Here is a 27,336-nt window from a genome sequence, read left to right as displayed (position 1 = left end):
AGTAGTAGGGCTGAACTATTTCTGGAGTGAAGGCTACACTATGCCTGCCGCATCAGAGTTTAAAGACAGGGCTCAAGGGGTTAATCAGATCTGCAAGTAACTTAAAACTGCTTTGCCAAACAAAGCATAACATTCCTTAAAGAAATGTAACAAAATACAGACACTCGACAATGTAACATTCACAATACACAACATCTAAACAAAATTTTATAAACATGACAAGAAGCAGGAAAATGTGGCCCTTAATCAGGAGGGAAAAAACATCAGAAAATAGTAACCAGCTAAGAAATGACAGAAATGACGGAACTAGCAGATAAGAACATTAAAACCAGTATAACTATGCTCAAGTATTAAAAGACCAAACAGACATAATGAGAGAAAAGAAAAAAAGTTTAAAGGACCAAATGGAACTTCTGGAAATTAAGAAAACACAGTATCTGAAATGAAAATTTCATTGAATGGGATTAAAAGCAGATTAGACACCCTAGAGAAAAAATCAGGGCATTTAAATACACAGTGATAAAATTTAACCAACATTAACCACAGAGAAAGAAAGGGAATTAAATACGAACAATAGAGTCTCTGAGACCTGTAGGATAATATCAAGCAGTCTAATACACGAAATTGCACTCACTCCCCGCAGCAGCCAGAGGGAAAAAAGACACATTACATACAGAGGAATAAAACGACAGTAGGCTTCATCAGAAACCATGTGTGCCAGAGACAATGGAATGACATCTTGAAAAGGTGAAAGTATTAACCTAGAATTCTATACTCAGCAAAAACATCTTTTAAGAATAAAGGATAAATAAAAACTTATTCAGACAAACAAAAAAAAATTTGTCACCAGCAGACCTGCGCTCCAAGAAATGTTAAAGGAAGATCTTCAGGCAAAAGGAAAAATGATACCAAATGGAAACTTGGATTTACATAACAAAATGAAAAGTATTGGAGATAGTACATATGGGGATATATATAAGACTCTCTTCCTCACATTTTAATTTCTGTGAAAGATAATTGACTGTTTAAAGCAAAAACAAAACACTCGACATTTACTTTCCATTTTTTTTTATATTCTCATGTCATAGGCAGATAACCCGGTGGCCAGCAAAAGGATATATGTTGGCATTTAGGATATACGTTGCTGTATGGGATGCCACACAAAAAACTGGACAGCAAGAAGAAAATGGAAGCAGTTCAGACAGACTCTGTCCTCAGAGAGCCTGTACTTTTAAAAGTTAATTATAACTTGTCCAAATTTACTGAAGATGTCACATAATGGCGGAATGCACGCACAAGATGTGTGTTTCATCACCAATTTCTGTATGGAAATGCCTCTTAAGGAAGGGAAGGGGGAAAAGGGACATTGAGCAGCCGATGTTAGGGTTTTAAAAACTGAGCTCTAAGAGTCCCACTCAGTCTTTTTGCTTACCCTTTGTAAACAAATCTAGCAGGCTTACTGATCTTTTTTTCTAACCAGATTAGAAGCAACTAAATATAGGAATAGTAAGAAGGGGGATGCAGGAGATAAGCATAGTGATGTTAATAAGAAGTGACAGTTGAGAGCCTGACAGCTAAACAGAAGCTAAAAAAGCAAACACGTATAGATACACCCCCAAACCCAAACTGCTTAGAAGGCCAGTGCCAGTACAGAGGTCAAATCACATTTATACAGCTTAATAGCATGACAACAGGTGCTCATAATTATGTGACTGCACCATCAAAACTAAATTATTTTTCATGTGATCTGTGTGCTAACAAAGAAAGTAATGCATATTTTCTATCTGAATTGGAAATTCAGGGAAAAAGGAAAAAGTATATTCATTTTCCAGATTAACAGTTAGACACACTGCTTTAAATTCAGAGATACTTCACCTGAAAAGGTGCTTAGAGGATAAAAGTCAATTGAGCCTATTATTTGAAAACTAACACACTGTTTGAAAATAGGTTGACTTGGGGGGGCCAGCCTGGTGGTGCAGTGGTTAAGTTTGCATGCTCTGCTTCAGCAGCCCGGAATTCTTGAGTTCGGATCCCAGGTGTGGACCTACACACTGCTCGCGTCAAGCCATGCTGTGGCAACGTCCCACATACAAAAAAAAAAAAAAAAAAAATTGAGGACGATTGACACAGATGTTAGTTCAGGGACAATCTTCTCAAGCAAAAAGAGGAAGATTGGCAATAGATGCTAGCTCAGGGCCATTCTTCCTCAAATTAATTAATTAATTAATTAATTAAAAATAAGTTGACCCTATGTCTCCCAGCTTTTTGGACATCCAGAAATTAAAATCAAATTATAAAGAAGGTTAGGCCGTCAGAAAGGTACTCAGTTGCAGTTAACTGGGCATTCTCTTATGCAGAACATGCCATTTCTTAACTGGACAAATAAGCTGTATTTGCAACTGGACTGTGATTACAGAGTGGATCCACTCTGGATCCAGTCCAGGATGATGAGCCTCACTGACCCAGGATCTAATATATTTCAGTATTTCCCCACTCAATCAATCCACACTGAACTCTACTAGTCATTGAAATGCCATTTTCCTTAGGGTTTTGTATCCTAAATGTTAGGATGTAACCTCTTTTTCTAGCGCTTTATGCAAAAACATGTGTGAAAATGAGTATTTTTAGCTATGCTAGTTCACGCCATTACATCAGTTTAAAATTTTTCACACAATATGACAACATGTTACATAGAAAACGGTCTTAGAGAAGGATAAGTTCTCTGTGAGCTCAAAGAAATAATTAATTCTATCTCCAGCCACCACTGCAAAGATTGTCATTTGAGGGTCACTCCTCTCATTTGACAGTCTGCGGTAGACACCTGGAACAAGCTAATTGGAGGCTTCGCTACCCAGCCACCATCACCTCCTTTAGTCCTTTAAATCACTTGAGCTCCACTCCTCCTTTTACAGCACTAGAACAAGACATTTAAAAATGATTCATGAAATTTCCACAGAGCGACACTGTAATCTTCATCCAACTCCTGGCAACCCAGTTAGGCACAGTGAAGTGAAAAACAGCAGCAAAATAACACGCCAAAAAGGACTATTGGTACAAAAGAGATTTTAAAATACAGAAAAGACAGGACCCTTTGAAAAAACAAAAAGGACAGAGCACAAACAGGCATCCGTGGACTCAAAAGCAAACGAGCAGAATTCTAAAAGCTAAACAAGTCTGTAAACTTGTCTTGAACAAATCTTGAACTGTGGTCAAGATGCTGGATTGAGGCTGGAGAGTGACCAGGGCTGGCACCAGTGGGGCAGAAGTAGTCCCTTCGTCAGCCTCAATTGACTCAGATTCTGAAATCTCTAAGGAAGCCCCAGTAGAGCCCCAGCTGTCTCATAAGTGAACTTCAATCAGGCTGGACAGGGGAAGATATAAAGCAACAAGCCACAGACAGATTCTGTGGGTCAAAAATGATCAGAAAGACCATTAAGTACCACTGTGACTATGGACTTGGGTACAGGGCTGGCAGAGAAACTATCATTCTAAACACAGACTCCAAGTTTGGTGTCTGCAATTCAGAATTACAAGCTTCGGATTATACTGTCCATTTAGAAAATTTATACACTCATCTATGAGGATGATCAAAATGTCACAGAAACTAAGAAATGTCTGTTCCATTGTCCATCTCCCAGGAAGGCCAGAACCTAAACCACAAAGCTTTTCCTTCTCTTTTCTCCAGAGGCAGGCTTTGACTGGCGGAAGCCCAATGGGGAGGAAACGCCTCATTTTCTAAAGCAAAGACAGCTAATTGTTTCCCTGCATCAGGGTCACTTTGTAGAAGCTGATATTCCTGACAGGCTTTCAGATTCACCCACTCCCTGTTACTGAAATTCCCCTCCAAGGGAGTAAGAAGTGTGGCAGCCTAGTAACTAGAATATAATTAGCATTCCCAAAAGGAGGCTGACCAGGGACATGATAGTAAGCCCAAAGGCTGGCTGCTTTTGTAAATATCCCAGAATTTCTTCTTTCTTGATCTTTCACAAATCCAAGGCTTTGCTGTCTGCAAGTCTTGCCCGATATGTGCAATACACTCCTATGTATTCTTGAAAACACTAGTCTACTGTTAGATCCTGCCCAGTTCTGTCCAGAGTCAATCGTGCCCTTCTCTGTGCTACATGGCCATACGTGTGCCTCTTACTCCATCTCATCCTGTAATTAGCTGTTTGCATAACTGTGTGCCAGGCCCTGTGTTTGGTGCTTTACATATTCTCATTAAATCCTCTTGACAACCCTAAGAGAGAAGTGCTGTTATCACTCAAAGATGAAAAAACTTAACGCATCCAGACATAATGTGCCCAAAGTCACACGGCTAACTAGAAGGCAGATGAAGCCAGGATTCAAGTCCATGTCTGTTCGACTCAAGAGCCTATGATCTGAGTCATGATAATAAACGACTGCCACTTAAAAAATGCAATTTGCATAAACTGGCCACTTACTATGTGCTGAGCACTGCCCTAAGTGCTTTCTGTGCATTATTTTATTTAATTCTTATAACAGATGTTTGCTTACTTTAGAGAATTATTTACTTAAGGTAATTTCTTAGACATGGAATCATCAATATCTCTTAATGAACATGGACATAAAAATCCTCAACAAAATATTAGCAAACCAAATCCAGCAACATATAAAAAGTATTATCATGGCCAAGTAAGATTTATCCCAGGAATGTAATGTTGGTTTAATTACAAAAATCAATTAATTCAATGCATCACATTAATAGAATAAAAGACAAAAACAACATGCTCGATAGACACAGTAAAAGTATTCGACAATATCCAAAACAAAACCCTTTCATGCTAAAAACACTACAAACAGGGATTAGAAGGGAACTAACAAAAAACACACTATTAACACCATATTTAATGGTGAAAGACTAGATGCATCCCCTAAGATCAGGAACGAGACAAGAAGCCCACTCTTGCCATTTCTAGTCAACATTGTACTAGAAGGTTCTAGCCAAGGCAATTAGCCAAGAAAAAGAAAGAAAAAAAAAATCCAGATTAGACAGGAAGAACTAAAACTACCTCTATTCACAGATGACAGAATCTTGTATATAGAAAGCTCTAAAGAATTCACTAAAAGACTATTAGAACTAATAAACGAGTTCAGCAAGGTTGGAAGATATAAGATCAATATAGAAAACATCAATTGCATTTCAATACATCAGCAACGAACAATCCAAAAATGAAATTAAGAAAATAATTCAATTAACAACAGCATCAAGAAAAACAAAATACTTAGGAATAAGTTTAACGAAAGGAAGGTAAGACAATGTGACACTGTTGAGAGAAATTAAAGACCTAATAAATGGAGAGACATCCCATGTCCAAGGATCAGAAGACTGACAAAAACTTACTTTGCTCATAATCCAAACTATATTTCTTGCCCATTTGTTCCCACTAGCTTTTTCATTTTAGCCAAAGTTCAGTGGTGCCTGGAGAGGCACAAAAGTACAAACCACATCGTCTGAACTGGGTAGTTGTATAAAGGTCTTTCTTCCAAGTTTCTACATTCCTCCTCCTGTCAAAATATGAGAAGCTGGGTATGTGTATCCCCCCAAGTTCAGTCAAAATGGACCAGGACTAAATAGAACCAATCCTATTTAATAGTGTTCTGTGAAAAACATCCTTTAATATTCATATTCTGAAACAAAAATTCCTCCCCCCTGTTTACAAAATTAAGAAATGCTTTTGTCAGAGTACAAGGGGTAAAAAATTTTAACCTAGCTGGAAATATTGGCATGTTTCACAGTACAAAAATGAAAATGGCATAATGGAAGCTACCAGGGTGCTAACAGAGTGCTACTCTGCCCTTTGGGCACCAGTAATCCACTCTACCACAGAAGGGGTGAACCTGAAACACAAGCAAGTTTTACAGTGAGGGATTCACTTTCCACTCCTTCAGCCAAGAGCTTCCTGCCAGAGAGCTAGGCTGGAATTTTAAACTATCTCCACCATGACACGCCTAGTGCAGATACAGCAAGAAGAGAGAACCAGAGCAGAGACAGGAAGACAAGTCAAAAATTCATTTCAGTTTTACTAATCCTTTAAAAGGGGAGCTAAAACTGGAAGAAACTAGGGGGGAAGCCAGGAAAGGAAAACACCATCAGAACCTGGAGAGGGAAACAAAATGTAAGGAGGGCATGAAGTAAACCTCCACCAACACCTGTTCCTGAGAGGCACTGCTGGGAGCTACAGTTCACTCTAGGTGAGAACTGACAAATGCCTTCTGCAAGGGCAGATCAAGGCTCATTTCTTCTTTGGGTCTCAGATGGAAAACGTCCTGGCTGCTGCTCTACAGTTTATGAGCAGGTAACAATGAGCAGGCTCTGGAGAGACACAGGTATAATGACAGCAGGAAGAGGAAATGGACAGCTGGCACTGGGAAGTGAGCCTGTCCTAAGGTGGAGCTATCAGTCACAGGCCTGCACTTTCATCAAGACCAACCTCAATGGGCCAGCCCCATGGCTTCGTGGTTAAGTGCTCACGCTCCGCTACTGGCGACCCAGGTTCGGATCCCGGGCGCGCACCGACGCACCGCTTCTCCCGCCATGCTGAGTCTGCGGCCCACATAGAGCAACTAGAAGGATGTGCAACTATGACCTACAGCTATCTACTGGGGCTTTGGGGGAAAAAAAAGGAGGAGGATTGGCAATAGATGTTAGCTCAGAGCCGGTCTTCCTCAGCAAAAAGGGGAGGATTAGCATGGATGTTAGCTCAGGGCTCATCTTCCTCACAAAAAATAATAATAATAATAATAATAATAATAATAATAATAATAATTATAGTAACCCCAAATTTCTTCATGGTAGTAAAGTAGAGGATAGTAGGGCATTTAAATTGTTACTTATGTCTCACAAAAGTACTCAAAAGGTACAGTGTAAACATTTATTTTAAGTGAACATATTTGGATGTACAGTTTTACTATTTCATGGGAAACGGAGTAGTTTTAAGCAACTTTAAGGACTATAAATAAAATTTGTACATTGATGACTGAAAACTAAAAGTGAACTTCTAGGAATCACGACTACTATTTCAATACCTTAGATAATGTCTGAATGTCGTATCAACAAAACTCACAGTGTATCGTTTCACTGATTAAATATTCTTTTCTCCTTTTGACCAAGGTACTTATTTTACCTTTGAACGTGACCTAAAAGGGCATTATACTTAATAAATGTCAGAACCCAATCCCACAGATCTCAGATCTACACCTTGCATTCTTTTGGAAATGTCATTTTAATTATCACTGTACCAATCCTGACCCAATTCTTCTTGACAACCACGACATAGGCACAAAAGCAAGTCAGCTGGAAAAATTCAGAGCCAAATTTGGAAAAAGTTTCCTCCTAGAATGTTTTCTCATACTTAAAAGTGACTGCACCAAGAGCTATTTGCCTCTTGTGCAATAATCCTTCAAATCATCCATTCTTGCTTTAATGACTTCATTCTCAAGACCCAAAATAGACAAATAATCATACAGCTGCATAAGAAGACAGAGAGAAATAAGATGACAATTTAAAATAAACACTTATGTTGTAATAAATCTTAATCCTCTAATACTAGCCCCATCTCTACTCCAAGATACAAACCCACTTGAATCAAACCTACATACAAACAAAATTCTAAGTCTAAGTGTCCAAAACTATAATCATACCCTACCCTCAAAACCTGCTCACTCTCCATGTTCCCTACTTCAGTTCGTCCTACCACTATTCATCCAGTCAGCCACACCAAAATATGGAATTCTTCTTAATTCTCCCTTCTCCTTTACCATCTCCTGCCACGTCTTCCCCCACCCACCTACCCAAATAATAATTAAGTGTGGCCAGTGCCACTTCCAATCATCTCTCACTTCCATTCGCTCTCCAGTCCCACTAAGGCTGTCCTAATTCAGGTCTTCCTCATCTCTTAGGTGGATTTCTGTACCAAAATAGTCTCCTAATTGGTCTCTTTGCCTCCAATCTGTTTTTTCAAATGAATAACAATAGATGTTTTAAATACATAGAACATTAAAAATATAAAAAATAAAAGTGCATAGTCTCACTACCCAGATAAACTCTGCCACCTTTTTCAAAGAACAGAATTAATGCATGCATAAACATGGTTAAGTAATTCAAATATTCAGAAGAAAACAAAATGAGAATAAAAAGCTTCTCTCCCAACTCCCTTACCACTTCCTAGTTTTTTGTTTTTAATAAAGGTTTTATTTTGGAATAGTACAGCCATGCACCACATCATGATGTTTCAGTCAACGAGGGACCACACATATACAACGGTGGTCCTATCAAATTACTACCCTACAGCCTAGGAGTCTAGTAGGCTATACCATTTAGGTTTGTGTAAGCACACTCTATGATGTTTGCACAACGACAAAATCGCCTAACAACGCTTTTCTCAGAACATATCTCCGTCCTTAAGCGATGCATGACTGTATCCGAGTTACAGAAAAGTTGTCAAGATAGTACAGAGAGTTCCCACATACCCCACACTCAGTCTCCTTATTATTAGTATCTAATATTAGTATGGTACAATTGTTATAATTAATGAACCAATATTGATACATATTATTAACTAAAGTCCATAGTTTACTCAGAGTTCCTTACTTTTCTCCTACTGTCCTTTATCTGTTCCAGGATCCCATTCAGGATATCACATTACATTTAGTAGCCCTAGGCTCCTCTAGGTTGTGACAGACTTCCCTTGTTCTAGATGTCTAGATGACCTGGACGGTTTCAAGGAGTACTGGATGGGTAGTTTACAGAATATCCTTCAATTTGGGTTTGCCTGAGCTTTCTGTCATGTTTAGACAGAGCTTATGGGTTTGGGGGAGGAAGACCCAAGAGGTAAAATGTCATTCTCTCATCATAATAAGAGTACATGCTGTCATCAAGACTGCTGATGTTGACCTTGATCACCTGCTTGAGGTGGTGTTTGTCAGTTTTCTCCTGTCAAGTTACTCTTTTTCTCCCTTTCCATACTGTATTCTTTGGAAGGAAGTCACTACGCATATCACACACACAGTGGGAAGTTATGCTCTCCTCCTCCAGGGTGGAATAACTACATAAAAGATTTGGAATAACTCTGCATGAGAGATTTTGTCTCCTCTCCCTCATTTATATATTTATTCAATCATTATATCAGTATGGACCCATCAATATTTATTTTATACTTTGGGTTATAAGCCAATACTACTTAATTTTATTGCTCAAATTGTTCCAGCTTTAGCCATTGGGAATCTTTCAGTTGACTCCTGTGTCCCTTTGACATACCCTCATCACTGTTTTGTTTTGCTTTTTTGCTTTGTTTTGTTTTTCTGAGCACTTTCTTACTTTCTAATACCACAGGTTCATGAGGCTAATCATATATATATTCTCTGCTCTAGCCCTAGAATCAGCCATTTCCCCCACGGAGCCCTGGTGGTGTTAAACACCAAGATCTGGGCACTGGGTGCAGTTTCTTTTTAAGAGATCTTATTATAGATATGATTCTGCATTTTGTTTCTCTTAAGAGAGCTTTCCACATCTAAACAAAAACATCAACCATATCATTTCAAACCTAAGTCCAAGTTTCATTAGATCATCTAATGTTTCCATTAGATCATCTAATGCTGCCACATTGGGTTGTGTCCCTATATCACATAGCATGATATTTACAGGCCAGCTCCTATGCCAAGCTATCTACACGCATCATCTCATTTACTCCTCACAGTGGTGCAGGAATTATTATCCCCAACTCCAACACGAGGAAATCAAGGCTGACAGATAAGTCACCCAGCCCAGGTCACACACTGCTCATGTAGACACAGCACTCACACTCAGTTTGAGGGATTCCAAAGTCCACACGCTCATTCCTGCCCCAAAGTCACTTATCCACTTACAACCCAGTCACCCAGACCCCAAAACCACTTAAAGGACTGTTGACATTTTTTGGATGATGTACACCAGTCTGTACCAAACTGAGAACTATAAGGAAAAATTTGTAAATTTCTCATAGAGCTAAATTTATTTGACTTAAAGGACTATCTTTTATTCTAAATTAAATCTTTTTATTTTTTTTATTGATGTTAATGTCCCTTGTTTTATGAACTAACAAGAGATAAGGGGGGGTTTCGTGTTGTTGTTATATTTGGTAAAATTAAAGTTGCCCACCCTGTATCAGTCTCCCTAACTCCCACCCAATTTTTTAAATTTAACTCTGAAAAGTAAATGGTCTACAATAAAAATCTCAGCTTCTTAGGGTGGCATACAAGGCCCTTGTCCATCTTCCCCTGCACTTTCCCCACAAGGAATACCAAACTGCTTTTAAAAACAAACTCATCATGTTTGTACGATAATTTCCTCTCCCAGAATTGCCTCCCCGCCTCCCCCATAACTGGGCAAACAACTGATTAGGAACATCACATTTTCAAAGCGTCTACAACTTGGTTATAGAATGCTAATGCCTGTTTTAATAATATCTCTTTGAACGCTTTCATTTTTTAATAATTCCCTAAGGCAACTATTGAAAATGGCACAGTTTCAGAATCAAAGAAACAAACAAAGCCAAAGTTTTATCACAACAGTAGGGAGGAAGCACTGAGCTTGGAGACACAGCTTGCTGAAAGGAAGGCTGGTCTAAGATGGCCAAGTCCAGGGCTCTGCTCTCCGTCCTGCCTCCAACCTATAAAGAAAAGCTGATGGGGCCAGCCTGGTGGCACAAGTGGTTAAGTGAGCACACTCTGCTTCAGCAGCCTGGGGCTCGCAGGTTCGGATCCCGGGTGCGCACCGATGCACTGCTTGTCAAGCCATGCTGTGACAGTGTCCCATATAAATTAGAGGAAAATGGGCATGGATGTTAGCTCAGGGCCGATCTTCCTCAGCAAAATGAGGAGGATTGGCATCAGATGTTAGCTCAGGGCTGATCTTCCTCACCAAAAAAAAAAAAAAAAAAAAAAAAGAAAAGAAAACCTGAAACCTCCCGTATCCATGTTTAAAAGCTACCCTGCCTACTCCTCATGGGGCTGCTGTGAGGATCAAAAAACAAAAACAAAAGACATTCAGGAAAGTGCTTTGAAAATACTAACTCTACACACAATCGTGGTAGAATCGCTGGTATCAATAATCTGCAGATTGGTAATGGGTCCCTTACTAATCGTGGGTTGACAGAGGAAGATTCAAACATGCGACCACTGTAAGAAGCAGCTTTCGTTCCTCATTTCCTACTAGATTTGCAGCTCCTTAGGGTAAAAGTTAACCAATGCTTCTCAGCTTGCATTTCAGGTAACAGTGATTAATGAGGTAGGCAATTTGAAAGGAATTATGAAGCAAAAGAAGACTCTTTATTTTAAATTCAGACCCACAAGGCTTTCTCCATGGCCTTTAACATAAAACAGTTGACTCCCATAATTATCTTGCCCTGTTGTTAAAAAACAATCCAAAATACAACAACTTAAGACAAATGCTACATATAAGTAACACACTCTCAAATCCTCAAATGAAGGGCTCTAAAAGAGGTCACTTCAGAACATGAATTATTTAACTCTCCTGCCCAGGTATTGATTTCCTACAGTAACTTAACCTGAATACAGAATATTATACTGAGGAATGAAATAAAGAGGAATACTATCACTGCATGCTTTAAATTCTCAATTTGAAAATATAACAAGCAGAAACGCATCTTCCAATATGACCATTTTCAGCAAACTTAAATGTAGTTTAAGAAGACAGATATACACACCTTTACTAAGAATCCACTACAAAATAAACACAGAGCAATGAGCTGGATGTGTGCGAACATCCTCACAGTGGAGACAAATAAACACTTGTTATTGTGCACAATTCACTCTGTGTAATACCTGATTCAGTATCCCTCAGAGACAGCAAATGAAAAGCCTGCCAGGAAGACCATCCCATAGGAAAACAAGATAGTGACACAGGCTGTTCACATCACATCAACTGCGCTCTCGCTGCAGACACAAACCTGATTCACGTGGAGTTCTCTCAAAATCATTTCAATGCTGCCAAAACATGAGGAAAACCTCCATGGAAAGACCAAAGGGTAGTCAATAAGACTATTTTTTTAATCAATAAGACTTTTCTAAACAATACTTCTTTTGTGGTTTTCCAGTTCCCCATTTTTGCATTTTAAAGATGCAAATCTTTAAAAGGGAAGGAAGAATTGTATACAATGACTCTCAAGACAAAAGCAGCAACCCAGCAGTGCCAGGACTTACATGTGTTTTTCCTCTACCCACTGTTGGGAAAGCTTAGAAATTTCTAGCTAGTAGATTCCTTTCAAGACAGCTTATACTTATTAACAAATGTCTTGTAATTGCAAAATAACTTATTTTATAACCCACATACTGTGAACACAAGAGAGCAGAAAAAAATTAAAAGCACACGAAATAAAGAGGCTGATGAAAAAGCTAACCTCGACTTACTGTGCCTACTTCCTCTCTCTAGTCCTCGAAGGTTAACAATCCTGTTAATACATGTGTAGGTTTCACAATTTTCCGCCGCTAAATGCAAATATGCATAGCAATTATTTTCCTCCACAATTTTTAGTTATCAAAGCAACTATAAAATATCTTAAATATTGTATTTATTTCTTAGTTAAGCAGCAATAATTACAAACACTCTACAGAATATATTAGACTAGCCTACCTTTCCCAGTAGTCATGACCATCAGTGATCTTGGTACAAATACGAACACTGCTCTGTAAGCTATACCTACTCACAGCAACTTAAGCATCAGCAAACTCTCCACCCACACGACTTCAGTGTGAGCCAGCACCAATGGCAACTGCCACCCTATTCCAAAATAAAAGCCCAGACTATATATAATGGTGATTATTTTTAAAAAGGGTGGGTGGGGTGAGAGGTGAACCTTCTCCATCTGACTTTACTCATGTAAGAGGGCCAGGCTTCTTTAAAACTGGTACTAAAAAAATTTTTTAACCAACTCGCTGATTTTTCCTCCCCCAAAAAACAGAAGAGAGCATTCCTAATATAAATCTTAATTATAAGAATAAAATCAAAAGCAATCTTATTTCCACACAGATGATAAAGTAAACTGTCAGCTCCAGCTTAAACTACTTAACCTAGAAACAGAAACAGAAACAGTCTCTTCGAGGCTATTTTAGGTGCTCTTCTCCTTAGCACAGCACAGCACACTTGCCAGCCTTGGAACATATTATGCCTGTATCCGTGACTATGGAAACACTTTCCTAAGATACTGAACCAGCATCCCAAACCTTGTAATATGCAGAGTCTAACAAACAAGCAGGGGGAGGGGCTGGGAACCCATTATCAGCACCTGATCCACTTACACATAATCATTGTTTTTAAAGACTATGCAAGATAATAATGTCTTGGCTTCTTAATAAAGAAGAGACAGTCGATTCACTTTTAAATGAATGCTTGGTCCTAGCTACACCAGGCAACAATTTAGATCTTAACCTAACAATTCATCATTGGTCTATTTGTTTTCAGACTTGCACAAGTATTTCTCATTTCCAACAACTTAGAAATGATACCTAAAATTTTTCAAATTTTTTGGTAAAAAAACATAAGACAGGATGTATTTGGCAGCAAAACGATACCCTAGATACACTGATGTATAAGAGCCAATAATTTTGATTATCTGCTATCTATAGTTTTGTCAGCAAATAAATATTTTGTTTTTTTCTTCAGCCACAGATTTATTATGGAATTTTCATGGATTTAACCAGCATGATACTTTCTTTCTTTTCTCATAAACATGTTAGCTTTGCTTAAGAAACTCAAAAGCATGCACATTTTTAACCAAATTAATGTCCGTGGGCCTTGCTTCAATCAAATCCAATTAAAGATCATTAAGTGGCTGCAGATAAAGGACACTGACTAGTCTGTAATTACTGACTCTTTCATGCTGAAAATCCAATTCTCCCATGAGCCTAAGCACATCTGCATGATTAAAAAACTGACACAGAAAATAATTTGCTTTGTGAAATCCATGGAAGGAAAAACTGTAATTTTTGCTTCAAGGGGTTTGCTAATTACATGGAGATGGAAAAAAAAAGAAAAAGAAACATCTATAAAACAACATATTTTTAACTCCCATATTCTTGCCATTCAAAGCTGAAAGGCCTTTGGGTAACCTAGCAACAAAAAAGAATCATACAAAGATGAAGTATTCTATTACAAATGGACGCTCATGTCCAATTGCTACTCAGCTGCTTTTTCATTGCTGTTTTAGTCACAATTTTTACACTTTTAAAATATTAAGTTCATGAGTTTTATATAAACATAATCAATTACACATCTTAGAACAACATAATTTTGAACATGTCAAGAAATACAACCCAGGATGAAGCCTATTTCTTCCCTAAGAGTACCGCTATTACATTAATAGTTTCTTTCAACTTAGCTCAAATCCAGAGCTTTTATATCTTACTCAAAAGAGCACTGCAAACAAACAAAAGAGAAAAATAGGTAAATTAGACTTCATTAAAACTTTTAAATGTCAAGAAAGTAAAAAGACAACCCACAGAATGGGAAAAAATGTGTGCAAATAATATATCTGATAAGAGTCTTGTATCCAGAATGTATAAAGAACTCTTAAAGCTGAACAACAACAAGACAAACCAATTTAAAAATGGGCAAAGGATCTGAATAAAGATTTTTCTAAAGATGATCTAGAAATGGCCAACAAGCACATGAAAATATGTTCAATATCAGTCATTAGGGAAATGCAAATCAAAACCACAATGAGATAGGACAACTATCATTTTTTTAAAAAATGGAAAATTTGTTGTCGTTATTGTTATTGGAGAGGATGTGAAGAAACTGGAACCCTCACACATTGCTGGTAGGAATACAAAATGGGGAAGCCACTGTAGAAAACAGGATGACAGTTCTCAGTAAGTCAAACATAGAATTACCACATGATGCAGCAATTCTACTCCTAGGTATATACTCAGAAGAACTGATAACAGGCGTCCAAACAAAAACTTGTAAATGAGTGTTCAAAGCAGCCTGATTTACAATACCCAAAAGGTAGAAACAGTCCAAATATTCACCAACGGATGAATGCATAAACAAAATGTGGTCCATCCACACAGTGGACCACCATAAAAAGGAATGAGGTACTGATGTATGCTACAATATGGACGAACCTGGAAAACATTATGTTAAGTGAAAGAAGTCAGACACAAAAGAACACATATTGTATAATTCCATTTATACGAAATGTCCAGAGTAGGCAAACTTATAGAGAAAGTAGACTAGTGATTGCTTGGGATAGCGGTGTGGTGAGGAGGAGTTAGGGAGATAGAGAGGTGATAGCTAAAGAACACCAGGTTTCTCTTTTGCGGTGATAAAAATGTTCTAAAACACACTGTGGTGACAGTTGTACATATCTGTGAATATACTAAAATGACTGAATTATACACTTGTATGGTATATGAATTTTAGCTCAATAAAGCAGTTTTTTTAAAAGAGCATAATTCTTAAAGATAATGTACATTAGATTTTAAATGTGCACCCCAACATAACTGAAAATTCTAAAAAAAATAAGTATGACAGTTATTCTCAAGTGATATTTTCACTTAAAAAATAAATATACCCCTAAAACAGAGCAATTGGAGGAGAAACCTATCATTTTGAGCATCAACCACGTCCCAGACATTGTGCTAGGAGTTTTACACACAATCTCATTTATTCTGCAGGACATCTCTACAGGGTGTTCACTGCATTTTACAAAGGAGCAAACTGTGGCTCACAGGAGTTAAGTAACGTGCCCAGTCATACAGCTAAAGAGTGGTAGAGCAAAGAAGCCTTTCCTAAGAAGAAATGATGGTCACACATATTTTCAAAGCAGTCCTAAGCTTCTCCCTGACACTGTGTCTACACTTCCTGTGGGGGGAAGTGGGCACTCACACTCCAAAATGAACAACTATAAACACTGTTGCCACACATAGTTACCATTCATTAAACCAATACCTGTCAAGTCCTTCTGCTGAGGACAGGCTGCTGAATTTGCACAAATGGGGATTTGAAAGACACAGATCACTTAGACACCTTCTAGGGTCAGCCTAGGAAAGACATCTGTGAATACATCGTTTGCTAATCAAATGAGGCAGCCTTCAACTGATAAGAACTTCTGCCCAAAGGCTATTGGAGGAACCTGGAAACGAGCCCCATGTTGCCATTCTCTCTTGGTGTTTTACTCAGTTCTTCCTCAGCTCCAATTTTCATGCAACACTGCGGAAGTTGGTACATAAGAATCCAGAGGAAAAAGTAGAAAACAAAAGAATCGAGGTACCTCAGATACAAAGTGCTCATATATACCGTCCATATTATGAAGAGATTACAAAAGAAAAGCTGATTCTTTGAACCAGATCAGAAGACTCACTAGGACTAAGAAGAGAAGACAGCCTGAGGTGTCTGTGTCCTAGAAGGAGCAAACCCAGACACAGTACCCCGTACTCAGGAGGCTAACAGCCCAACACAGGAGACAGACATTAGACAAATCATCACCGAATATAAACCTGCAAGCAGCAAAGCAGGGCATGCCTGGAAGTGCTGAAGAGGGAGGTCATGGAAAGCTTTCCAGAAGGAGGGGACATCGAGCTGGGCTGAGAAGGGAAGGATGTGGAGTAGTTGGCTAAGAAAGAGAAGACAAAAGAAACATCACGCACCAAGATCTTAAAAAGGAAAGGTAAGAAGGACAGAGGCAACTTGATGAGCCCTAGGGGAGGGCCAGACAGAGATGAGGCTGTACAGAGCTGGGGCTGAGGAGGCTGCAGGCACCAAATGCAGCATGGCCACAGTAGGGCCTGATAAGGATTTTGTGCTTATCATTGCTTGAGAGCAATGAATGGAAATAATAAAAGGATTTAAAAAAAAAAAAAAACGTATGTGGTGAGGGCAGGAGATAGAATCCACCCACACATGGAGATGTTCTGAGAGACTCTTCATCAAAACCCCTTTATGGGACTGAAGCCCTCCTCTCACCGTCATCACCACAGAATTAATGTGGTAATGTTAATGTTTTTTCCTTTCTCTTGAAACGAATAAGAGTTATAAATTGTAATTGTTTTCCTCTGTTCTTAAAAGATGATAGTAGTACATGTGGATCTTTTCAGGAGGTTAACGCCTGCAAAATTCCTAAGAAGAATATCTATTCTGGAACTGCTGCTCATTTTCCATCTTAATGTTTCTACTAAAAAATATAGAAAGGGACATGCCCATTTCTTGGCCCTGACTCAAATGATGTAATGTGTTACAACTGTTCTTCACCATAGTCCATTATTTCTGATGAATAGAGATGAAACAAGATTGATCATGTACTGATAATTGTTGAAGCTGGGTGATGGCTACATGGGGGTTCATTATTCTACTCTTTCCACTTTAATATACATTTGAAATTTTCCAAATAAATTAAAACGGAAGAGAGTCAGAATACCTTCTTGCTTTGAAGTCTCAACCCAGGTGTGTCTATAAAGTTTGGCTACAGATTGCGTCCACCTCCAAGAAAGCAGAGGTCCAACCTGCTCAGATTTCTGAAAAATGACACTCTCATAAGCTAACATCAAAATGACAGTGCAGGTAATATTTAAATACTTTTTAGCATTGTCCTGGGTGAAGAAAAAAAGAAAACAGTAAGAAATCTTTTAGCCTCAGTCTCTTTCGTCTCACGGTAGTTTTCATTCAAGGAAAAAGGTCAGCCCTCATTTTGGCGAGGTTCTACACTAGAGGGGCAAAAACGGAGGCAATGAGAAAAGTGAGCAGGTTATTTTAATAATCCAGGCAAAGAATGATTGTAGACGGGATCAGAGTGCTGGATATGGGGAAAAGTAGATGGAGTCGAGAACTATGTAGGAGTTAAAATCCACAGGAACCAGTGATGAGATATATGGGCAATGGATAAGATGGAGGTATCAAAGAGGACACCTAAGTTTTGATTTACATGCCTACAAGGATAATAGAGCAGGCGTTCACGTAAGAAGTACAGAAAAGATCTAGGATGGAGTTATGTTCAGTTGTTTTGTGCTTTGTCTTTCGCAGGAGGTAGAATATGAATCTAGATTTAGATACACGTCTCAAATATGAGAAGAAATGTCAGACAGGCAGCTGCTGCGCATACGTTACAACCCTGAGGCAAGAGACAAACATTTATGAGAAAATATTATCTGGCTAGTAAACAAAACTCTAGCCATGGATAAGTGCAACCAGGGAGAGAGCACTGGCTGAGAAGGGAAAAGGCCTAGGATCAAGCTTTAAGAATTTTACGACAAGCAGACATTAAGCAAATGAAGGAGACCGAGAAGGAGCAGCCCAAAAAGCAGAAGGTGGTCAGGCCAGAGAAGCCAAGGAGAAAGGATGTTTCAAGATGAGGAAGAGATCAACAGTGTTAAACGTAGTGACAGACCAAACAGGGTGAAGACTGAAAATGTCAATTGGGTATAGAAGTCATCAGTGACTGCAATGGTAGCTGCATCAGTGAAATGATGGAACAAACCAAGACTAAAGCAGTCTGATGAGTGATTAGAAGGTGAAGAAATTGAGACAGGGAATACAGACAACTCAGGAGAAGTCTGCTGCAAAAGGGAGGAAACAGGCAGAGAAATGAAAATGGCTGGACAGAGATAGACATATGTGTGTTTTCAGTGACAGACACTCAGCATGTTTAAAAATCAACAGACCAGACAAGGGGGATGGGTGAGAACAAGTGCAGGCCAATATCTCTCATGAACTTAGATGGCAAAATCCTCAACAATATATAAGCAAACCAAATACAAGATTGTATAAAAAGAATTGTACACCACGACCAAGTAAGATTTATTCCAGTACACAAGGCTGGTTTATTATTTGAAAAATAAATCAACACAATTTACAATATCATCAGGCTAAAGAAAAACAATCATCAGTTGAGCCAAAAAGGCATTTGGAAAACAACCCAACACCCTAAAAGGCATCCAGATTGGAAAGGTACAAGTAAGACAGTATCTGTTCACAGATTAAATGATCTCTCATATATAGAAAACCCTAAGGAATCCACTGGCGAAAAAAAATATTAGAGCTAATAAACAGGTTCAGCAAGGTTGCAGATACAAGATTGAATACAAAATTCAATTGTCCTTCTATACACTAGCAATAAAGAATTCAAAAGTAAATGCAAGAAAACAATTCCATTTACAAAACCATGAAAAGGAATAAAATACTGAGGAATGAATTTAACAAAACTGGTGCAAGACTTGTACACTGAAAACTACAAAATATCGTTGAAAGAAATTAAAGACCTAAATAAATTGAAAGGTATCCTATGTTAATGCATTAGAAGACTTATTATTATTAACATGGCAAAACTCCTCAAACTTATCAACGGATTCAACACAATCCCTATCAAAATTGCAGGTGCCTTTTTTGTAGAAATTGACATTAGCTGATCTTATAATTCACATGGAAATGCAAGGAACCAAGAATAGCCAAAACAATCTTGAAAAGAAGAACAAAACTAAAAAAAAAACTTCCAAATGTCAAATCATACTACAAAGCTCAAGTAATCAAGACTGTGTAGTATTGGCATAAGACTAAACATATAGAGCAATAGGGTAGAATTTAGAGTCCAGAAATAAATCCACACATTTATGGTAAACTGATGTTTGAGATGGGTGCCAAGAAAGTCTAATGGAGGAAAGAACAGACTTTCCAACAAATGGTGCTGGGCCAACTGGCTATTCACACGAAGAACAATGAAGTTGGATATCTACCTCACTGCATATATAAAAATTAACTCAAATGGATCAAAGACCTAAATATAAGACCTAAAGCTATACAACTCTTAGAAGAAAATATAGGTGTAAATTTTCGTAACCATGGATTAGGCAATGATTTCTTAGATATCAACCTATATCTTAGGTTTTCTTAGACTAAAAGCACAAACAATAAAAGAAAAAAAGACAGATTATACTACATCAAAATTAAAAACTTTTCTGCTGCAGACAATACCATCAGGAAAGTGATATGAAAACCTAAAGAAAAGGAGAAAATATTTGCAAATCATATCTATCTAATAAGGGATTTTTAATCCATAATATATAAAGAACTCATGACAACAATAAATAGACAATTAACTCCATTAGAAAAATGGCAAATAACTTGAACAGATATTTCTCCAAAACAGGTATACAAATGGCCAGTAAGCACACGAAAAGATGCTCAATACCATTCGCCATTAGGGAAATGCAAATCAAAACCACGAGGCACCCCTTCACGCCCACTAGGATGGCTATCCTCAGAGACAGACAATAACAAGCACTGACTTGGATGTGAACAAAGTGTAACTCTCATACACTGCTGATGAGAACGTAAAACGGTGCAGCCACTTTGGAAAATAGTGTGGCAGTTAAACAAAATGTTAAACATAGAGTTACCATATGACCCAGCAATTTCACTGCAAGGAATATATACATGAAAAATGAAAACATAAGTTCACATAAAAGCTTTACACAAATATTCACAGCAGCATTCTTCACAACAGTCAAAAAGCGGAAACAACCCAAATGTCCACCAAATGATGAGTGGATAAACAAAATGTGGTATAGCTATACAATGAAATATTATTCAGCCATAAAAAGGAATGAAGTACTGATACATGCTACCAAAGGGATGAACCTTGAAAACATTATGCTAAGTGAAAGAAGCCATACACAAAAAGCCATACATGGTATAATTCCACTTATATAAAATGTCCACAATAGGCAAATCTGTAGAAAGTAGGCTGTGAGGGATTGGGAAGAAAAGGAAATAGGAAGTGCTAATGGGCACAGGTTTTCTTGGGGGTAATGAAAATATCCTGGAATTAAACAGTGGTGATAACTGCACAATTTGTGAATATATGAAAAACCACTGGATTATACACTTTTAAAAAGTTAATTTTTAGTATGAATTATATCTCAATATTTAAAATATGCTGATGATTTCAAAAAACAAAACCCAACATCCATTTGTGATCACTCAAATAAATAGGAATAGTTGAGAACTACCACATCTTGCTAAAGAACATCTACAAAAACCCTACAGTTAATATCATACTTAGTCGTGAAAGACCTAAGATTGAGAACCAGGCAAGAATGTCCACTCTCATCACTCTTACACACTGGCAGAAGTTCTAGCCAGTGCAAAAAGGCAAGAAAAAAAAAATAAAAAGTATACAGATCTGAAAGAGATAAAACTGTTCCTATTTGCAGATGATATGATTATCGGTGCAGAAAATTTCAGGGAATCGACAAAAACTCCTAGAACTAACAAGAAAGTGCAGAAAGGTCACAATCTAAGCTAAGGAGAAAAGTGGAGAAAGCAGAGGGGGATGGGTTGAAAAAAAGTAGAGCAGTCAATGGTCTGAAGTCGAGAAGAGTTCAAAAAATGATTACACTGGGAGTCATTGGGCAAAAAAAAATTAGAAGAGGGGGATTGGTTTTATTCCATTGCTACTGTGGTTTCCCTATACTATCTAAATGTTCAATGACTCTACCAAAGCAAGAAATTAGGTGCTTTGTTTTTTGACAGCTATTAAACATCTTACTGGTCTCTCAAAGTTACTGTAAGGAGACCAAACTTATTTGGCTTAGGAATTCTAAAATCTTTATACATATGCCTTTAGATTATTCTATTTTGACTCTAACAATTAAAATAGTAATACTACATACATACCCTAAAAAAGCTGCAATTATAGCCCTCCAGTAAGTTTTGAGTTAGGCTTCCTTATCATCTGCTATTTTTAACATAGATGCCTAAAAGAACTGCTCTCATTCTCAACCCTACCCCTATACCACGTATACATACATACACGGACACACACACACAAATATCCCACAAAAATAACGAAATTTGGGAGCAATATTTACACCTGGACATCGAGAATAAAATGTTGCTGATGCACCCAATGCCACAGGATTTTGGTATTCTTGATGATTAAATCATACATATCATGTTCATTAAAACTCAGAGTATATACAAACTCTTCTAGGCAAGGCCTCCAACATGGATGTGGTCCTTCTCCCCAATGCCAGCACTATAATCAGATTCCATTTCATGGTTATAATACAGGTTATGAAGCACAAACTCACTTTTCTGCCACCACTACTACCTCCTTGCCCAGTACTTTCTACCTTCGTGCCAACAAGTTTTAAACTGTGAAACTACACAAATACACACAAACACAATTAAAAGCATGGTCTAGCAACTGGCTGGGCGGCCCTGCCCATGCACACCGTCAACCCCACTCATCACTGCAGCATGACTACAAGGCCAGAGTTCTGGTCCCAGCTCTACCAGATACATTTTTCAAAGCATATATACATAAAGTATGTACAACAGTAGGGAGTAATGTACAAAAACCATGCCATGGTTAAGATTATATACAAATTATACAGCTATAGGAAAATGAATTATAAGACAATATGGAAAAATGAAAACTGATTTGTTGGTGACAACAGAATTGTGGTAAATATTATTCTTTTTTTCTTTTAATATTGTTACGTTTTTACAAACATATGAAAAAGAAATCAGGGGGATTAATGAAAGCATTTTCAGAACGCTTCAAGCATTTTATACGAAACATGCTATCTAAAGACAAATTCCTTACCAACAATGGCAGGTACACAGCAGAGTGAGTCAAAAGACCTGGATTCTGTTCCTGCTCTGCCCTTATGTACTATGTCACTTTGGGGGAAATCACTAAAACTTTTTTACAGTCTCAAGATATTGAAAATGTGAAAGCTATGCTATGATCTAAGATCCCTGGCAATTTTGAAATAGCTATGATGCAACAAGGTATCCAGAGTTAGAAAAAGTTCTTGTTGGCAATTGATTTTTTGATGACTTCATTCATACAGTAATTCACTCTTGTCTTTTCTTTCCCTTCTGGAATCACAAGAATTACCCACTTGTCCTCAAATATCATCACAAAGTATCAGAAAAGGAATATACACGTGCTGGAAACAACAGGTCACAATGCAAGTCTCAGTTATTATTTTCTTTATTTATTCAACAACATTTATTGTGTACCTACCACATGCCCAGAACTTTTTGAAGCACTAAGGATAAGGAATGGAAGAAAATAAAGTTCTTGCCCTCATGAATAAACAAAAAAATATTTTATAGTGATATGCACTAAGAAGGAAAATCAAGCAGGATGAGGGCACAGAGAGTTCCCTTAGAAGACTGGATGTGCTATTCTGGATGGCCTTTGTAATGAAGCGATACTGCAGCAGAGATCTGGATGGAATGAGGAAGAGGGCCATGACACCCAGGGGACAAATGTTTCAAGCAAAAGGAATCATAAGTACAGATGCCCTGAAGCAGGAGAAGCTTAGAATGTCCAAAATTAGCATTTTGGGACTGGAGCCAAGAGAACTTCTGGGAAGAACAATACAAGATGACATCAGAATGGTGGTCAGCATCAGATCATGCAGTGCCTGGTGGGCCAGGGTAAGCCACTGAATTGCAGTCTCTGTGTGATGAGAAACCTTTGGAGGATTCTGAACCGAGTTACATTCTAAAAGGATTACTCTGATTGCTGTGTGAAAAATAGACTTTGGGTGCTGGGAGAGAGTAAAAGCAACGATATTGGTGGGAGGCTACCACGAGAGCAAAGCAAATTACCATGATGGCTTGCACTAGGGGAAAAGCAGCAGTTACAATGGGAATCAAGATTCTAGATGTATTTTTAAAACTAAAGCCAACAAGATTAATGGATTCAGTGTAGGTTATGAAAGAAAGCCAATGATAACTCCATAGCTTCTGGCCTGAGAAGGTAGATAAATGAAGGTTAAATCTTAACACCTAGAAACTCTTTTCAAGATATCAAATTCAGCTGTTCAGAGAGAGTATAAGCATTACTGACATAAAACCAAAAAAGCAAAAACAGAATGATTGCTTTTTCTACTCACCATTTGCAGATTGTATCATGTTTCCAGATTTTTGGACTTCATCAAATTTTGTAAAAATTACATTCAAGCTGTATGAAGAAAAAAAAAAAAAATATATATATATATATACACAAGGAACCATCACTGTTTACAGTCAATTATATTAAAACACTAACATGAAGTTGTCACACTCCAAAAAAAAACATCAATGATACAAATTAATCTAATAAAAACAGTAACTATATTAATAACATTAACAATAACCAACAATAATAAAGCATTTACTATTGACAAAGCACTAACTTAAGGGCTCTATCTGAAAGATCTCATTTAATCCTTATAACAGTGTTATAAAGGAATTATTATCATGCCCATTTCATAGATGAGGAAATCAAGACCCCATAATTTACTTAAGATAACACAGTTGGTGAGGGTAGAGATGCCTGCCATGAAAGTGAGAATCCAGAGCGGATGCTCTCAGACATTATATTAAAGTGACTGACTGCATTGCATTGCATTAACCTAACTGCTCTACACAAAATGTATACATTATGAAAAGCGTATATTTCTGCTATTTCTGTCTAAGCACAGACTGTCGATTACTCAGGATAAAGATTTTCAAAACGCACTGATATTACAATACAGAGGATTTTCTATGCCTTACACAATTCAAAATGCTATAAATAATTTCTCTAGAAACAAACGTTGTGACTGGATAATCTTCAGCTTAAAAAAATCTGCATGACATTTATTTTCTACTAATGGATCATTTTCACCTTGACATTTAAATTGAAGCAAAACTCCTTAACCAGTCAAAATATTCCATCCTAGTGACACCAAAAATGAGAGGAAAACTGGAGGGGGATTGGGGAGTAGGGGGGTGGAGGGGTGGTAATCTTACCTTGTAGAAAAAGAGGCTTTCCCAAGCAAAACACAGATACACTGGAATGAGTGTGAAGGTTGAGATTCCAAAGCAATGTACTTTTGCATTCAAACCTATGCCACTCATTTCAGCAACCAGGCTAGAAATTTTAGCACTTTCTCACAAACCATTCTGCCATACAGAGCTCTAATCATTTCAAACATGTTTGTCTTTTCTTCCCAACCAGAATACAAGCTCCTTGGGGGTAGAGATGGGAACTATATTCTTTTGGTATTCTGCAAACACCAAGCACTATGTCATGCAGGAGAGTTACATCACTGTGTGGAAGAGCTGGTGCCTAATCCCTTCCCTGCTCTCACTATGGAAAACTAGATATTTCACACACTCTGGTCTCAGTTCATTCATTCTTTGATTCACTGAGCCTAGCAATGAGCTAAAAAGATGCTGAATGTGCAAAGCTCCTACACTGTAGAGCTTCTACTTACCTCTACCTCATTCTAAGTAACAAGGGAGCCAAAAATACACATCAGCAAATAGAGGTAAAAGGAAGGGGATGAACTAGCCTGATACACTGCCTCTCCCCCTTCCCATTCCATGGCAGGTATCAACAACCTTTTTGACCTATCTTTCCATCTAAGCCCAGATGTTGCCTCAGAATCTTTCTTAAAACTGCTCCAGGCAGCCACTAACAATTAATCAAAGTTGGCAGTGAATTAAAAATCTATTTGTCATCTCAGGACCAGATATGAGTAAAATTATCACTCACATTCAAATTCAGTGGATACTGAAGACCTGGAAAGATGTCTTAGAATCAATTTCTTACGATGTTTCCATCACCTTCCCTTTTATTATTAACAAAGATCTCCAATGGTTTAACAAGCCTGTAAATAATATCACTACACAGGTTGCCGGGGCATGCCCTGACCAAATTGTCACTTTATTGTGTCACAACCACACTCTCTGATGTGGGCATGCCTGAAAGTTTCTAAGTTAGGGACAAGGTATACTCTAGTCTGGCTGTTCCTGAAATTACTGGAAAGGGACAAGTATTTCTTCCATTCTTGGGACAGTATTCACCATTATCAATGGCAACTGGGAAAGAATCTGTAGGTTTTCTATTGGTAGTAATATCTACTCAGTGTGGCCACATTACCCACAACTGGCAGGCCCAAACAGCTAGGTGTGACAATGCTAAAAAGATTACCATTATTGCCACCTGCACCTGAATTTAGAATTCCCTCAGGCAAGCAACGCCTTTCCCTCTTTCTCCTGTTTCACTAGCTGCCTCCTTGTCTGCTCAATAATGCCTATACAATGGCTCCGATCAAGGTTACCATCTCAGGAGATCAGTAACCTGGCTTTACGACAGTCTAACACTAACAAAGTATTCCTTAGGAATGGCTTTTGTCTCCCAGCTCTGAACACAGCAATACAAAATGCCTCTCTTGGGACCTATCAATTTGCACAAGTCTAAAAGGGTGAATATTATACATTCAAAGACAGTAAATACATAACTAATGATTACTCTCTGAAGCCACCAATTTTTTTTTCATTTTTTTATTTTAAATCTTTAGATCTCAAATTTAAAATAGATTTCTTTACTAGTGTGACAAATAACCAACAGCATTTTCCCCTCGTTTTTCTAAATTTAAATTTTATATTCGACTCTTTAATCCAATTGGCATTTATTTTACTATAAGATTTAAATCTAGTTATTCGTTCTCAAAATACTGGAGAAATATAAATCTAAAATAATTGCCAAGAAGCAGATTCTAGTAATCTCACAGTCAACAAGCTCCACCTATACACTCAGAGCTTCTAATTGGCTTTTTATTCCACTGCTCTTAAATAAGAGCAGACAACCAAGAATTCTAGGACATATGAGGAAAGCCTCTAACATGAAAAGGAGAGACCAAAATAAAACACATATACCCAAAAATCCCAATTTAGAGGAAAGAAGAAACTATGAAGAGAAAAGTTTTAAAAATATATCATTAATACTTCCAAAGCCAGCCCTGGTGGGGTTGGAAGAGGATGGGGGATCCCATCCTCTCACCGCCACAGCCCGGGGTTTGTTTCCCAGTCAGGGAACGACACCACCCATGTGCTGGTTGTCACACTGTGGTGGCTGCGTGTTGCAATGATGCTGAAAGTTATGCCACCGGTATTTCAAATACCAGCAGGGTCACCCATGGTGGACAAGTTTCAGCAGAGCTCCCAGCCTAGAAACACTAGGAAAAAGGACCTGGCCACTCACTTGTGGAAAACTGGCCATGAAAATCCTATGAATAGCAGCAGAGCACTGCAAAAAGACCAGGCAGGGTTCCACTATGCTGTACACAGGGTTCCTAGGAGTCGGAATCGACCTGACAGTACTAACAACAAAATATTTCCAAAGAGATAAGAGAATACTGCAATCATAAAAGCAAACAGAGGAGAAGCCCTTCAAAACAGCAGAATAAGGACCTCTGAAAACCTGCTCCTCCAAAAAAGCAAAGAAAAGATTGGCAAAATCCGGCAAAATCAACTTTTTCAAAACTGGAAATTAATGG

At 38.0% G+C, this 27,336-nt stretch overlaps 1 protein-coding gene across 1 annotated transcript in view; it reads right to left on the bottom strand.

The window, feature by feature from the left end:
* CLASP1 (cytoplasmic linker associated protein 1) overlaps window positions 1-27,336 on the bottom strand; it is a 260,490-nt gene that overhangs the window by 123,526 nt on the left and 109,628 nt on the right. The window contains exon 8 of the mRNA XM_058548789.1: window positions 23,923-23,990. Coding sequence (XP_058404772.1) covers window positions 23,923-23,990 — 68 coding nt within the window. The remainder of the gene's footprint in view (window positions 1-23,922; window positions 23,991-27,336) is intronic.

Source organism: Diceros bicornis, chromosome 10 (assembly GCF_020826845.1).
Source record: "Diceros bicornis minor isolate mBicDic1 chromosome 10, mDicBic1.mat.cur, whole genome shotgun sequence".
Classification (NCBI taxonomy): Eukaryota; Metazoa; Chordata; class Mammalia; order Perissodactyla; family Rhinocerotidae; genus Diceros; species Diceros bicornis.
This window is presented reverse-complemented; position numbering and strand designations above follow the sequence as displayed.